Source organism: Rutilus rutilus (genome assembly GCF_951802725.1).
Source record: "Rutilus rutilus genome assembly, chromosome: 18".
In the NCBI taxonomy this organism is placed as follows: Eukaryota; Metazoa; Chordata; class Actinopteri; order Cypriniformes; family Leuciscidae; genus Rutilus; species Rutilus rutilus.
The window spans coordinates 22,344,000-22,360,657 of record NC_140231.1 but is presented as its reverse complement, the minus strand read 5'-3'; the positions used below and the strand labels follow the sequence as shown (position 1 = coordinate 22,360,657).

The following is a 16,658-nucleotide window of genomic DNA, read 5'->3' as shown; positions in this document are numbered from 1 at the left end:
TAAATCCTGAAAGCCTCCAGGCCACAAGCACAGAACATGTTTAGGACTGTTTAAAAGGAATGAAATCAGTGTATCCTCTCCCAGTAGCTAATGTAGGAGTTAGTGTATCAGCTCTGGTTTATTTATGTGAGGGTCTGTGCTGCAGATGACGCCTGCAGCTATACATCAATGAGCCAATGAGGCATGACACTTACAGACAAAAGAATTTCACTGTGGGCTTTGCCATGCATTTAATAGCTCCTAATATAGCAGCAACTGTAGCATTACTGTAGTACCTTTTATCTCTTTACCTCTTAAGATACTCTTCTTATGTTTATACAGTATATGTATACAGGATATTTTGCAAACAAAGACTCTTGATTTTTTTTTTTTTTTTACATTAAACATATTTTGAAAACTTACAAAGATGGAAAGAACAAGCACTATCATTCTAGGTTAAACAGACTGATAGAAATGTTTTACATTCATCAGTGACTGGTTCACAAAAATAATCTGCAAACAAAACTGACATGCAAAAATGTTTCTAAACCAAAACCTTTGACATGCTTACAAAACGAAAAGTTTTTTAGTGAAAAGTTTTTAGAACTTTTTAGTTTTAGACGGGCAGTATTTGAGAAATCTGTCATTACTTTTGCAATTCCATCTGATGCAATAAGATACTGAATTCATTGCCTTTAACTTTTATTTAACTTGTAATATTCCATTCATGAACAAGTGATGCTTGGATGTATGTCACAGAGTAATGTTTAAAATTCCTCAAGCCTTTATGTCTATATAAATGTATTGTGTGCGCGTGTGTGTGTGTGTGTGTGTGTAATTCACAGCAGGTGAAACTAGAGGAGTACGGTAGGCCAAAGATAGACGGAGAGCTTAAAGTGTGCTCTATAGTTAACCGGACCAAACAAGACAGGTACGACTGCACCTTCATTATATATTTTCATATGCTACAAAACAGATTGTAATAATTTTTTCCTGTGTTTTGTTTACCTAGATACATCTTCCTATTTGATAAAGTTGTGATTGTTTGCAAGAGAAAAGGCTATAACTATGAGTTAAAAGAGATCATTGAACTTCACTTTTACAAGATGTCAGATGACCCCATGAATAACCGTGACATGAAAAAGGTGAGAGACCTTTGATTAACCAGCCATCGGAGTTTCAGAATAAATATACCTGCCATAATTGATTACGGCAGTGATCTTAATGTTTTGTTTATTAAAATTGCAAAGGGATGATCTGATCGTTTGCTTGTTGAATAGCACAGTTGGATTGCGTTCATTAAAGCATGATGCTCATAATTTCAACCAATCAGAGATGATGCTCTGCCCTCTTCAAATGCTCAAGCTTGTGTGTAAATACAGAGAAGCTGATGCATTCTCCATGATTCTAACAATCAGGAATGTTTGCATGTATGTGAGAATGCATGTGTAACAGGGTGTCTCTCTCTTTCTCTTTCTCTTTCTCTCGTTCCCTCTCTGCCTTCAATCTCTTTGCATGCCTACCAGTCGAGTGGAAAAATGGTAAGCTGAATGCTCATGTTCTGTAAGCATTGAGGTGCTGTGATTATGCCTTTCACTTCTGATGTTGTGATCTGTTTCCTGTCATCTCAAGCGATCCACAGCAGCTTTATGCTGCTAGAATTGAATCAGCTGTTTTTACAAATCAATTTTTGCATTGTTACAGAATTCAAATAATTACTGGGGGTTTTTTTTAATCTTTTTATTCTTTAAAGATTCCTGAAAAAAACAAACATGTTTTAAACAATGATAATAGCAAGAAATCAGCATCAAATCACCATATTAAAATGATTTCTGAAGGATCATTTGACACTGAAGACTGGAGTAATGGTGCTGAAAATTCTGCTTTGCCAAATTACATTTTAAAATGTTAAAATAGGGCTGTCAAGGGATTATTTTTTTTTACCTAATTACATGATTCATTTATTTTTTTTGGTAATTGCACATCAAATTTGGCTGAGAAAAGCATCAAATAGACATTAAAAAAAGGAGCTTTAGGAAGAAAAAAAAACTTTTATTTGATACAACATAGAATTGGGGCCATGGGGGTGAGTAAATTATGACAGAATTTTCTTTTTTGTGTAAACTATACCTGTAATAATAGTTTTTTTTTATTAATATGGAATTTTTTTTTTTTATGAAATTATTCTCTAAATAAGAAACTATAACTGCAAGAAGGTGGTGGTAAATGTCTAAATGAGTAAGATATTGAGTCATTCATTCATTCATTAGATTCGTTCAAACGGCTGATTCATTCAGGAATTAAGTAAATGGCTGCATCCAAAATCACATACTTCCCTACTATACAGTAGCCGAAAATCTGTTTGTGACAAAAGAAGTATGTCCAAATTCGCAGTACTCCTAAAAGAGTATGCAAAAAGTAACCGGTACCAAAAAAAACACGGATTCATTCAATCCAAATAAATGAAACATTGTGTTGCTCGGAGACACACGGCAGTTCTGTTCTGGCTTCATAGATAATATTTTTGTTGGCAAAACATTGAGCAAAAGCAGACAATATTGGGTCTAAAATATTTACACAATATATAAATAATATTTATTTATTTATTTAACTGTTGTATAAAATCAATATCACATCATGCAGTGAGTTTTTGCATTCATGTTCGTCACCTATCAACTGTATGAAATGTAATATTACTTGCGTGCATAGCTAATTTATTACATTAATGCATTAAATCAACAGCCCTAATTCAAATTTATTTTTGATCAAATAAATGTAGCCTTGCTGGGCATAAGAGACCTCTTTAAAAAACATTCTAAAATCTTACCGACCCCAAACTGTAGTGTAGATGCATTTAAAATAATTGATGACTCATCCTGCATTACAAAGATTTTTATCCAAAGAAATGTTTTTTTTCTAGAATGAGAATGTGGGTCCCAATAATGCAGTAAGCAGCAAATCATTGTTTTCGTCATGATGTAGCTAAAGGCTTTTGGCTATTTTCAAAAAAAAGGAACAAGCAAAAATGTCTCGCCCAAACATCCTGTTTCAATAGGAAACTCGTCAATACAGAAAGAAAACATAAAGCGAAGTGGGCTTTTAAAAAAGCTGTTTGTAGCATGAGATTCAATGGAACAGCCAAAGAACATAGACAATTAAAATGATACAATAAAAAAAAATAAAAAAAACCTGCAGACGGATATGTGAACAATCCGAAAACATTTTCAATCCATTGCTGCATTCTCTCTATATCTCTCCACCATCCCTCCCTCCATCAACCATCTTCTTTCCACCCATAGTGGTCCTATGGCTTCTACCTAATCCATCTGCAGGGGAAACAGGGCTTCCAGTTCTTCTGCAAGACAGAAGATACCAAGCGCAAGTGGATGGAGCAGTTTGAAATGGCCATGTATGTTAGAACCGCAGTGTCAAAATTACACAGGATTTTGCTCTTTGATCACCGTATCACATGTGTGATTATTTATTCACACAGGTCAAACATCAAACCCGAAAGAGCCACTGCCAACCAGCACAACTTCCAAATGCACACGTTTGAAAAGAACACCAACTGCAGAGCCTGTAAAATGCTGCTGAGGTGAGGGCTCTCTCACACACCCGCCATTCTCGCTGAATTGCAGAGGCTGCGCAGTGAATTGAGACGGGCTTCGACCCATGTTACTAGGCTACTGGTTTGACCTCTATTACATGAGCTGCTTTACTGATTGGCTGTATTTACTCGTGTGAAATCATACTGCGCTGACCTAAATTTGCCACCCTGCAGTGCAGATCAGTGTGCACATTGGCTTCTAATTATATCAGCTCCATGTTTCAATCTGTGTGCAAACTGGCCTGAATTTTGTTTGGGTGGTGAATGTAGCCGCTTAGTTGTACCGACATATGGAGTCACGTTGGGTGATTGTTGGGGCTGTATTAATGCACAAGTTGGCTTCCAAAGCCTAGTGTCACTATTACAATGGCTCATGCCTAGAATTTGAACAAGCTTTTAAGTATTACATTTCAGTATGTGGGGCACTGTTTGCGCTATGGACATGAAGGATACCTCAAATTGTGTAGCTTGTTGAATCATAAGCAATGAAATGTGTGCCTTTGGCATTACGGATGATAAAATTGCACAAAAAAAGCATAGAATTGCATTAAAGTCAGGACCAGAACATCGTAGACCTTAGATGCTACAGACACATTTAGTTTTTAAATATGATATTTACTGTAGGACTGTTTTTCCGTACTATCAAGTGATACATCTGATCTGTTTCTGATCTGGTGTATCTACATCATTTGCTATAGCAATGATATAAGCGTCAGCACAAAGCCAAGAAGAGACTTTCTCAGAAAACAACTTAAGCCCTATTCAGATGGGACTTGTTTTCCAAACAACGTTTGAGTTGCAGTTCTTATTACTTGATGTATGTGATTTCATGTACAGATTCGGACAGGCCTAACATCTCTGTTTATTACCGTGTATGTTGGGAGGTGGGAGTGTATATTTGCTAGATGTGGGTTTTACAGAAGTTCATGTGCTGTATTTGCGCGCATAACGATGATATATGTCTTTTAATTAATTATTTTAATTTAATTAATATAATTTTAATTTATTATAAAAACCCTAATTAAATAAACTTCACACAAGTTAATAGAAGTAGATGCTCTCAGAACAAACATAAAACAAACACAACAGAATTATAAAGAGGCTATTCATATGAGCATGTTTAAACTAAAGGATTTACACTTTCATTCATTTGAAATGCTACTTCACATAGGAAGAACAGACAACTAGTTACTGACATGATGCATATTAATATACACATAGTTGAAGCAGATTTGTTATTGTCTTGGTCTAGAGTGGGGTTTATGTATAATAACGGGCAAATAAGTGGAGCAGTCTGAAATTTGCCCCGATGGCTCTCATTTAGAGTGCGCTGCAGTTCCATTTTTAACCACAGATTTACATTGGGAAAATTGTGGACGCTGTAGAGCTGGGGAGGACTCAGGCACCCTCTACCCCCCCCTTAAGATTATACATGCCTGCCAAAGCCATGTGTTAAATTTGAATGTATCCTGCTCCCTTTACGACTTAAAATAGTCTTGAAAATCTGAAAAATATTTCTTTATATAGAGGTCTGGTTTGGATGATTATTTTGGTGAAGCTCTCCCCCACCTGCCCTTATGAGCCGCAGCTGCTGACACTGATATTAAATTGGGCAGTCTTAGCTGTTTCCACGATTTGTATTGTAAGGGGTTATACAGTCTAGGACCCAAGGACCAGATGTTTGAAAGAAGACCCGGAGTCGGAATTATAATAAATTGAAGAAAAGTTTTACTGAAGATAGTTTGCAGTTTCATCAGCAGAAGTCAGCTTCAAGACTCACACAGGAGTTCGTAGGCCGCCCCGCTTACAGTTACAAAGATCACAGCAGTTATACCCTACACCAAGGTCAAAGCTAGGTCCTTGCTTTAGGTTGCAGTTTCTGATTGGCTAAGAAATAGATAAACATAGTAATTTTCCACACATATACAAATAGACTGAAGCATATCTCTATCGATTATGCAGCTGACACTCGGACCCTGAAGTTAGGCATGTTGTGACCTTCCAGGTCGCAGATTTGGGTTGCAGATTTTGCCGAAAAAAGGTGGTAGGTAATTTGCTAAATATTCAGAAATATTTGAAACATTTAAAGGGGCTAGTCTGTTATTTTATTGCCGTCCGAGTCCAGAATAAAAAATAAATAATTCTCCCACCACTTACGTAAAAATATCAGTTTTTTTGACAAACACCAAGGATGGTAATTGAATTGTGGTAATTGGTAATGTAATGTGGTAATTGAATTGCCGTCTGAATCCACATCTCTGAGTTTACAAGAAGAGATCAATTCAAAATTCACTGTTTAAATCTTTTTTGACCGCTGAGCACCATACGATATCTGTTGTGATTCACTGTAATTTGCATGCATTTTAAAGGGATACTCCACTTTTTTTTGGAAATAGGCTAATTTTACAACTCCCCCAGAGTTAAACAGTTGAGTTTTACCGTTTTCGAATCCATTCAGCCGAACCACTTTTAGCATAGCTTAGCATAGATCATTGAATCGGACAAGACCATTAGCATCTCTCTCAAAAAAATGACCAAAGAGTTTCGATATTTTTCCTATTTAAAACTTGACTCTTCTGTAGTTACATCGTGTACTAAGACCGACGGAAAATGAAAAGTTGCGATTTTCTAGGCTGATATGGCTAGGAACTATACTCTCATTCCTGCGTAATAATCAAGAAACTTTGCTGCCGTACCATGAGTCCAGCAGGTGTAATGATATGACGCAGCGCCTGAAAATTGTCTCCAGCTCGGTAACTTCCAACGTGACCGGGACTAAGTTTGTCTAACCTATTAGACCTATTTTCAGGCGCTGCGTCATATCATTACGCCTCATTTTCTGTCGGTCTTAGTACACGATGTAATTACAGAAGAGTCAAGTTTTAAATAGGAAAAATATCGAAACTCTTTGGTCATTTTTTTGAGAGAGATGCTAATGGTCTTGTCCGATTCAATGATCTATGCTAAGCTATGCTAAAAGTGGTACCGCCAGACCCGGAGATTGGCTGAATGGATTCGAAAACGGTAAAACTCAACTGTTTAACTCTGGGGGAGTTGTAAAATGAGCCTATTTCCAAAAAAAAGTGGAGTATCCCTTTAAAGACATACTCTTTCAGTACCAAAATGCTGGAAAGTATTTACAAGAACAATATTTCATCACCGCTCCATCTCAGCGAGTGAGAGCTGTTAAGAGCAAAAGGAAAAAGAGAAAAAAAGTATGTAAACATTTTTAAATGGGCCATTATTGTGGTAGGAACATACAGTTTTATACAAGCAATACAGTTTTAAAATATTATATACAATTATATGCATATGCAGCTTTATGTTTACTTCATGTAAATAAGAGGCCGCACTAACTTATTTCTGCTAATTTACACATTTTTAAAATGACATGCATCGTTTTGAGATAAAATGGAAGCAAATGCAAATGTAGCGTGTCTATCTTCCTATTTTTAAACAGGAGATTTAAATAATCAAATAATAAATAGGATATTATTGAACTATTATTAAATTAAACATGATTATTATACTATTTTTATTCAAAGCATATCACATTTTATTAACAGCAGAGTAGACAATCATGTGACTGACCACGTGAGCAGCGTGTTACCAGGTTTGTAGGATCACAAAACTCACTCCTTCACCGTGAATAAATCGACATCCGAATGCATGAGTTTTATCACTGAGATGTAATGCAAATTTATCATTACAGACATCCACATGAGAAACAATAACTGTCTGAATAGGGTTTTAGGAAACATGAATTTCTTTAACGTCCTCTGGGAAATCTAGTCCCTTCCAAATAGGGCTTTGGTCAGCATGGACTAAACTCTTATTAGGACAGTAATTGTTTCTTATGTGGACAAAAACAAAGCGGTTTTGAATCTGGTAGAGCTCTTTTGACTTGGGCCAGTAAGCAACAACCTAGAAACCACCTAGAACAACTTAGCAATTGCTTAGCAGTGCCTTGGCAACTACTCACAACATCTTAGCAACATGGTTCTAAGTTATGCATGGGTGAGCATGACTCAAAATCAAAACAAATTCTAGTTGTGTTTGGATGAGTTTGATCTTCAGTAGGACCTCACGAAATGAAGACATTTTATCGTATTATATTGACATTTCTCGTTTGTCAGAGCCTTAGCTGCTTTCAGACCCTTTAGCATCAGTATGTGTCTCTCACTTTTATTTTATCATTCTTTCTTTAGGGGTATTTTCTACCAGGGATACTACTGTCCACGCTGTGGGACCGGCGTCCATAAGGAGTGTCTGGAGGTCATTACCATCTGCAAAATAAGTAAGTCTCTCACAGAAAGCTGCTTCTTAAAGAACCACATGTACATTACATCTGCCCTAATTAAAGAGAACAAACCACTGACCATGCTCTCTCTCTCTCGGTTTCTCTCTCTCTCTCATTATTATTTCAGGTCCCCATGATTCGGTGAGTTTTTAGTGGCCTGAACTAATAAACTTCCATCTCTCAGATTACTCCACACTAATGTCTAATGAATTAATCATCCACTCTCACTGACTTTTACCAAACTTCACTACTTTATTTAATCTTAAAGTTCCTCCTCAATTTTGAAAAACAGATGCCTAATATGCTTAAATTAAAACCATGTTAAACTTTGAAGTGCATTAAATCATAAATTCCCTTCTGTCTATTGCAGGAGCCAGGGCTTCCACAATCAGGTAAGAATATAAGTAAAATGTGATTTCTGTCTGTCTTCCGAGATACTAATGCAGTTATGTCAATATGAAAAATTTAGATACTTTGCACAGCTTCAGGCTCTTAAACTGAAATGGACCATATTCAGCACACATGCTCTAAAGAAATTATATTTCAGCTCTCTGCTGACATCTAGTGTATAGTACATGCATGCAATAAACATAGGCTATGGGTGTGTTCTAAGATTATAAATTATAAGGGTCCATGTATTTTGTTCTTCTTGCAGTTCTGATAATATTTTTTTTTAATTGTGTTCTTAAGGTCCAAAGATGGTGGCCATCAAAAATTACAATGGTACCCCTGCCCTGCCAGGCAAGATGCCACTCTGCTTTCAGACAGGAGAAGTCATTGAGCTCCTGAAGGGAGATCCAGACACATCATGGTGGGAGGTATGATATTATAAAATGAAACATTTGCCATGTTTACAATGATGACCTGTTCTATGGTCCCCATTTTAAGAATGATAGTATTGTTGTAAATGGTACAAAAACAACATTCCCTTTCTGATGTAAACGAATCATATTAGAGATACAACCAAATCAGAAATACAATTTTCTAACCGGTAAGAGACCTGTTAAGTCACAGGTGACACAGGTGTCTGCATTAACAAACATTTGTGAAAAAATGGGTCATACTGTAAGTGGTATTATTGAATTATTGAAGCACTTAGGAACAGCAGCCACTCACTCATGAAGCGAAACACCACGCAAAGTCACAGAGCGGGGTCACTGTGCTGAGGCGCATGATGTCTGATGGGTGGGTCTGGGCTTGACAAATGCCAGGAGAATGTTACCTGCCTGACTGCATTGTTTATATTGTTTGGTGGTGAAGGGATAATGGTATGGGGCTGTTTTTTAGGGGTTGGACTAGGCCTCTTACTTCCAGTGAAGGGAAAATATAATGCTTCAGCATACCAAGACATTTTTCTGTACTTTCAACTTTGTGGGAAAAGTGTGGGGAAGGCTCTTTTCTGTTCCAACATGACTGTGTCCCTGTGCACAAGGTCCATAAAGACATGGTTGGATGAGTTTGGTGTGGAAGAACTTGACTGGCTTAGCCTCAGCCCCATCGAACACCTTTGATATGAACTGAAACGGAGATTGCGAGCCAGGCCTTCTCGTCCAACACCAGTGCCTGACCTACACAAATGCTGTGCTACAGTAGATGAATGGGCAAAAATTTCCAAAGAAACACTCCAAAATCTTGTGGAAAGCCTTCCCAGAAGAGTGGAAGCTGTTGTAGCTACAAGGAAGTGGACCAACTCCATATTAAAGTCTACGTATTTAGAATGTGATGCCATTACAGTCCCTGTTGGTGTAATGGTCAGGTGTCCCAATACCTTTGTCCATGTAGTGTTTTTATGGCCAGTAAAAAAAATCAGTTCACACACCATTGGCATTTATTTTGGACCCTGGTCATACCTAATATAGTTTGAGGTCTATAAACTGCTGTCTTATTTTGGGGGGCTTAAAGTCCTTAATTCATTCATCTTTACCTGTCATTCGTTGTATTTTTCTCTAAGGGCAAGCTCATCCAAACCCAAAAGACTGGCTTCTTCCCCAGTTCCAGTGTGAAACCATGTCTAGACCCTAAGGTACAGATTCATAAAAACAAAATCGAATCATTTTAACATGTACATTTTCTTAAATTATTCCTAATATTTTTTCTTTCCCTTAAATATATGTACTGTATACTAGAATTCTAATTGAACTGTACTAGAATTATTAGACAATTAATTAATTATTTTTTTTATGTTTTTCTTCTCTACAGCCTTTCCAGTCATTTTCCAGCCGTCAGTACTCCAGAGAAACAGATTACTACGTTTATCCCTGGTATTTCATCCTGTTTGCGAACACCTGTTTGCGAACACAAATAATATAATTATAGTAATAAGTCTTTGCAGCTATGCTACTCTCCTTTGATCCAGTAAAATTTGCATGGAATTATATATGTCATAACTAGAATCAATGATCAATGATGATGATTGATTAGCTTTAGGCTAATTGTGAGGCATGTTAGGTCTTTATTGTGTTTTAATGAGGTAACGACCTCTGTGAGAGCTCCTGTAATGATGTACAGGGTATTGAACGGGCTTGTGAATGAGTTGTGTTTTCCCTGTGGGCTTCAGGTTTGCAGGAAACATGGAGCGGCAGCAGGCCGACAACCTGCTCAAGTCTCACAGCAGCGGCACCTATCTGATCCGAGAGAGAACAGCAGAGGCTGAGAGATTCGCAATCAGCATCAAGTGAGTATTACATGTATTCATGTCCACAATAGAACAATCTGTCTGTCGTCTTTTAGTATTTTGTCAGTCATTAGCTATTTTCCATCCACCTATTTTAATGCGCATTTTGGGATATCACACAAAAAAATCGCTGGATGGAAACGCCATACGCCAATATGCACATGAAAAACGTATGCGCTCAATTGAGGCGGATACATTTTTTTTATCCAATAAGAAGATATGCACGTAAAATATAATAAAAAAAAAACATTTATCAAATAAATCCCTCAATGCACAACAAAAAACTTTGCCTCATTAGTGGTTGTGATTGGATAACTGGACTAACCAGTGGACCAATTTCATTGCACATCATCTTTAATGTTGGTTTGATCATTCTGAAATGGCTGAGCCGAAGTCTGTCATAAAAATTGATTTGGTTTAATTCCCTCCCAGAAGCGTCTCACATGATTGCATGTCCAAACACCAGGAATCCGAACGCCAGATAACATTAAAGCGTTTATTGGGTTTTGCCTGCACGCTCTAAAACACAAGTCATTTATGATGTAGGAAAAAAAGAGCCACAGTGGATTCCCTGATTGCAGCCACTTCCATTTTTATTACATATTCTGTATTTTGTGCCAATTTCCCAGGAAGTGACGATTTTGTTCTTGAACACATGGGATGGAAAGAGTACATTATTCACAAATGTTTTATACGATATTCCAATTCTGCACAAGTTAAATTCGCAACTAAATAAATATGCCTTCCATATATAGTATGAGATGCAATATTATTGTGAAACGTTCTGTGAGTTACGTGAATGATGGGAACATTTCTCTCCTTTTAACAGGTTTAACGATGAAGTGAAGCATATTAAAGTTATTGAGAAAGACAACTGGATTCACATTACAGAGGCAAAGAAGTTTGAAAGCCTTCTGGTAAGAGAAATGTCTTGCATTTTTGTAATGCTTGTTTGGTGAAGACTGCATTGAAAAACTTTTTCTGCAGTTTTACACAATTAATTAACTCAAAGCTCTTAACATACAGAATACAGTCCAGGTTTCACTTTAGATATTTTCTTTTTGTGTCTATACTTGTACACACTAACATTCAAACATTTAAGGGTAAGTAAGATTTATTTTAAAAAGAAGAAAAAAAATTCACCATGGACACAGACATATAGTGTTACAAAATATTTATATTTCAAATGAATGCAGTTCTTTTGAACTTTCTATTCATCCATTAGATACAGTATGTATATATATAGTTTTTTTTTTATATAGTAATGTTATTTATTTTATAGTTAGTATTTCACAATATTACTTAAAAAAAAAAAATAATAATAATTTTTTTTATAGCCATATGTTGCACGGCTGCCCAAAAACAAGATGTGTGATACTAAAACGGCTCTGGTTCATTTACATAGAACCAAAGCCTGATCTTAGCCTACCTAAATCTAAAAAATAAAAAAATCCCTTGCAAATATTGGTATTTCTTCTGGAAATGCAGTTTCTCAGCTTCTTTTCTGAAACTTCTGTAAGTAACTTTAGATATGTTTCTTTGTTACAGGAGCTTGTGGAGTATTATCAGATTCATTCACTGAAAGAGAGCTTTAAGCTGTTGGACACGACATTACGGTACCCTTACAAATCCCGGGAACGCTCAAGCTCTCGCACCAATACCCGCTCACCAGGTAAACGTTCACTGCCATAATTCTCTGTCTTTTTATCTCTCCTTCTCCTTCTTCTTCTCCCTTAGTCCCTTCTTTTTTTATTTTCACTCTTCTGCTTTTTTGCTTTCTCTGTCCCGCATTTATTATTGAGCCCCCACCAGTCTGGCCAGCAGCCTTCCACAATCTTTGGACACACTCTGGAAGTCTGAACAAACAAACCCTGCCAGCTGGTCCCGCCCTCACATTCTGTATGCTCCGCCTTCTGGTATTTCAACTGTCAGTCATCTTAGGCTTGGTTGTTAAGGAGCCGCCCACTCTGGCTGAGCTGAATAGGTTCTAATAAACAGATGCTTCATTGGATGGCGCCTTTGTTCTCCTTCCAGCCAAGCTTAACTAGTATTCACTGATATTAATGCAAGCGTGTAAAGACAGTGCCTGTTTCTGAGAATGTGGAAGCTGCCTAAAGGAATCATTCACCTAAAAATGAAAATGTTGTCATTCACTCACCCTCATTTTGTTTCAAACCTCAATGACTTCCTTCCATGGAACAGAAAAGGACAGAATGTTCACTGTGTTCTTTTCCATACAGTGAATAGTGAATACAGTGAAGTCTTTTTTCAACTATTTGCATTATAAGCAATTATTTGATAAAAAAAAAAAAAAGTTAAAGCAGTATTATTGTAAAATATTATTACAATTTACTTTTTTAATATATTTTAAAATGTTATTTTCAGCATCATTACTCCAGTCTTCAGTGTCACATGATCCATCAAAAATCATTCTAATATGCTGATTTGTTGCTCAAGAAACATTTAATATTAGTATAAATGTATCAACTACTTAATATATTTATGGAAACTATCATGCAATTTGTTTGTTTTTTTGTAACAATGTAAAAGTTTTTATTATAAATGTATTTTTGCTAAATAAAGGTATCAAATCAATATCTTTAAAAAAAAATATATAATGACTCGAACCTTTTAAAAGGTAGTGTATATAGATGAAGAAATTAGTTTAGATTGCATTAGACCAACATGTCAGAGTAACATGTTGACCCAGATTTTTGGGTCATCTGCATCTGTAAGAATTCTAGCTACTTTTTTCCACATGCATACAAACATACACACACCTTACTGACTCTGTTACCTTGTCTTAGTTTGGTAAGGAAACCACGTCCTTGAACTTTCTTTACCCTGTTGTGATGTGCAACTCTGCTGTGCCTTCCTCATTTATTTGTTTGCGCTCTCTCTCTCTCTCTCTCTCTCTCTCTCTCTCTCTCTCTCTCTCTCTCTCTTCTCTCTCTCTCTATTCTGTCTCAGCAGCCACCTGTGCTTCCTACAACTTCTCCTTCCTCAGTCCTCAGGGCCTCAATTTCTCCTCTCAAAGCTCTGCTCCCTTCTGGTCAGGTACTGCGCTTTTTGCTCATGCTTTTGCATCTTCCATGCCACCTCCCCCAATTCCTCTTAAATTTCAGTCGCTTATCCACATCCCTCCCCTGGTTGTGTTTTCAGCATCCTCTTGTTAGGGCTTCAGAAATGTATAAAATTCTTGTAATAATACAGCATTCATTTACATCTCACTCACAATGTCAAATTGTCCACTCATCTGTTGTATAAGCTTTTAATGGCGCTCTTCAGCATTTTACATGCACTAATCTCCGGATGTTGTTGACAGTATTCACGCCCAGGGTAGTCAGCACAGCTGTGGCACGATACAACTTTGCCGCTCGAGACATGAGAGAGCTGTCCTTGCGAGAAGGGGACATCGTCAAGATCTACAGCAAGATTGGTGGAGACCAAGGCTGGTGGAAAGGAGAGGCCAATGGCAGGGTAATAAAGCAAGCACATGTTATGAGCAAATGAAAAATTATACATTTTTAAAGCAACTTTTATGATAGAAAATAGTTTATTGTTTGTAAAACATCCAGTTGGAATACATTGGCCAATTACATCAGAAGACCTGAATAAACTGTTGTATAATGAAAAACTGAGCAAAATTTGAACATTTATTCTCAATGTGCGAGTCTGAGGTTGTATATTCTCAGATTCTGTCTCTGTTTTCCATTCAGATTGGATGGTTCCCCTCCACGTACGTCGACGAGGAGGGGGTGCAGTGAAACTTTGGAGTCACAAATCGTCCAGTTGCATCCTGATCCACAGCCCTCTGAGAGGACTCTTTGGTTTCCAAGGCAACACCTAATGGAAGTCTTTTCGCTGGAAACATATTTTTCAATGAATATTTGTACTTCTGTCTCTTTTCATCATGTACGAATATGCTTTTTCCCTTTCTCGGACTGTCTGTGTGATCTCTGTGAAGAAAACTGCTCGGAGTCTGTTCGTTCTCAGTGTCGGGAGGAGGAAACTGTGAACAGAGCAGAACTTAAAGTGGCCAAAGGACAAGCATGGCTTTAAGTTTGTACAGTAATACCTGTAACGTGCGCTGACGGCCACAGGGGTATAATGGGGGGTGGGGACATATAAATAAATAAATAAATAAATATATATATATAAATATAATTTATTAAAGAGATATATCTATGATTAGAATGCAATGTTGAACATTTGTTCAACAGCACCAATGCAAAGAATATAGAAGAGCAGAGCAGATGCACTTTGCATTTCTTTACAGAGAGAATTTGCCTTAGTAAATGGTAATGCCTTTAGATGTGGAGGTAAAGAGATGGATCCAGACTCATCTTGCACATACAAATTCGTACATCTACCCTGTCCAAAAATATGGTGCCTTTTTATACATGTCTTCACTCCCAACAGAGTCTGGTTTATATAGCTGCAGCATTAACGCCCTGTTCTGTAGTGGTGCTCTCTCACGACCCTATCCGCCCATTCAGCTGGACTCTGCTCAACCAGAAGACCATAAAAGAGACTCAACTATTCTTGGACTGAAATGAGCAGATGTCAGATGTGCTCATCATCTCACTGGAACAAGGGGAAGCTAACCGAAAGTTTTCAGTCGTGGCTGGAATTGCTTTTACAGTGAAAAATACAACCACCATCATGTCTTCCTCTTCCTTCAAGAGTATGGCAAAAGTGCAATGGAGTATCAGGAAGAGGTTCCTTAAACACTGTTAGCTGTGATTAGCATTTATTTCCATGTTCTTAGTGGTCCAGATTTGGACTGAAAAGGGAAAACTTAATGCTGTTCTGTGCACTGATTTTCATGAATACCCAGAGGTTTTTGTGATTTTCTTTTTTTTTTTTTTTTTTTTCTGCCTTCTACAAGCACATACATATTGCCATTTCATGTTTCTCGTCTGCAGCCTGCCGCATTACAGTATCTTGCCTTACTGGTGGGCACTTGGTGCTACAGTCCTACATATTGAAATCCCTGAGTTAGGGCAGAATTTTCTCTTTTGCTGTTGTTATGGACGAGGAGACCCACTGCTGAAGAACCTCAGCCATCAAGTGCACTTTATCTGTCCATAGACCTTTTAACACAGGACACCACACTGCAGACCAGGACATTAAAATTTCATATTGTTATAATAAAAAAAATCAATGTCCTTATTTTTTACCTCTGGAGGGGGGAAAAAAAGAGTATAAAATCCTTGACACTATGATCAGTGGTCCCTCAAAGTCTGATAATGAACATACTGTAAACTCCGTAAGTGCATGGATGTGTCCCTCAAACAGTCCTTGGAGAAAAACCTTTTGCTGTTGCCGGCCATCATAAATCGAACTCGTAAATTGAGGTGGGAGAGTGCTGGACTCTAATAAAGCATCGGACATTTTAGCCGTGCTCCAGGCTTGAATACAGCTGTCTGCAGTGATGAAAGTGCAGCTCATGTCAAGGTAGCGCTGGCTTAGTACCTGTTTGTGTGTAGTGGACAAAAAAAAAACCATTGCATGTGGTCATAGATATTACAACTGCTGTCCGTGGATCCTGAAAAAAAAAAGATGTAAAAAAAAAAAAATTGTGTACATTTTTTTTGAATGGTCAGTTATTTGGAAACTGAGTTCTATCATGAAATAAATATTTCTTTTTTGCCTATTTGTGGTGTCCTCATTGTTATGATCGATGGATGGATAGTCATGTGTGTAGATAGTGATAGATGGATGGATAGATAGTGATGGATGGAGATAGATAGGACAATACCTACTGGTAGTTAATAGTGGGATGCAAGACTGCTCACTCCAACAGTACATTCTCTAATGTGTATGTTTAGGATTGCCACTAGGGGGAGCCAACTTACTAGCCTTTTTCCATGACATTGAAAGCACCTGACATGATTTTTGAGTTGGATATTTTTCATTTAGCTTGTGAAAGAGTCAGACTGGTCATATGCCATGGTTACAGCTGTTCATACCATTTTCTCTAAAATACTGGCAGGATTCTAAGCACCATCTGTCACCATCACATCACGATCAGTTCTACCATAATAGATCTGTTCACCAACTAACACAGCACCTACTGACAGAGCTCCCTCTTT

At 37.3% G+C, this 16,658-nt stretch overlaps 1 protein-coding gene across 4 annotated transcripts in view; it reads left to right on the top strand.

The window, feature by feature from the left end:
• vav2 (vav 2 guanine nucleotide exchange factor) overlaps positions 1-16,219 on the top strand; it is a 199,123-nt gene extending 182,904 nt beyond the window's left edge. The window contains exons 13-29 of one of the 4 annotated variants that reach the window (XM_084386491.1): positions 825-910; positions 992-1,124; positions 1,506-1,520; positions 3,279-3,388; positions 3,473-3,574; positions 7,795-7,883; positions 8,014-8,027; positions 8,257-8,278; positions 8,577-8,704; positions 9,838-9,909; positions 10,086-10,147; positions 10,444-10,560; positions 11,390-11,477; positions 12,109-12,232; positions 13,534-13,617; positions 13,886-14,040; positions 14,280-16,219. In XM_084386491.1, coding sequence (XP_084242617.1) covers positions 825-910; positions 992-1,124; positions 1,506-1,520; positions 3,279-3,388; positions 3,473-3,574; positions 7,795-7,883; positions 8,014-8,027; positions 8,257-8,278; positions 8,577-8,704; positions 9,838-9,909; positions 10,086-10,147; positions 10,444-10,560; positions 11,390-11,477; positions 12,109-12,232; positions 13,534-13,617; positions 13,886-14,040; positions 14,280-14,327 — 1,449 coding nt within the window. In that variant the 3' untranslated portion in view covers positions 14,328-16,219. The remainder of the gene's footprint in view (positions 1-824; positions 911-991; positions 1,125-1,505; positions 1,521-3,278; positions 3,389-3,472; positions 3,575-7,794; positions 7,884-8,013; positions 8,028-8,256; positions 8,279-8,576; positions 8,705-9,837; positions 9,910-10,085; positions 10,148-10,443; positions 10,561-11,389; positions 11,478-12,108; positions 12,233-13,533; positions 13,618-13,885; positions 14,041-14,279) is intronic. The other 3 variants (XM_084386492.1, XM_084386493.1, XM_084386494.1) reach the window with 3 other exon arrangements.
• The last annotated feature ends 439 nt before the right edge of the window (positions 16,220-16,658 follow it).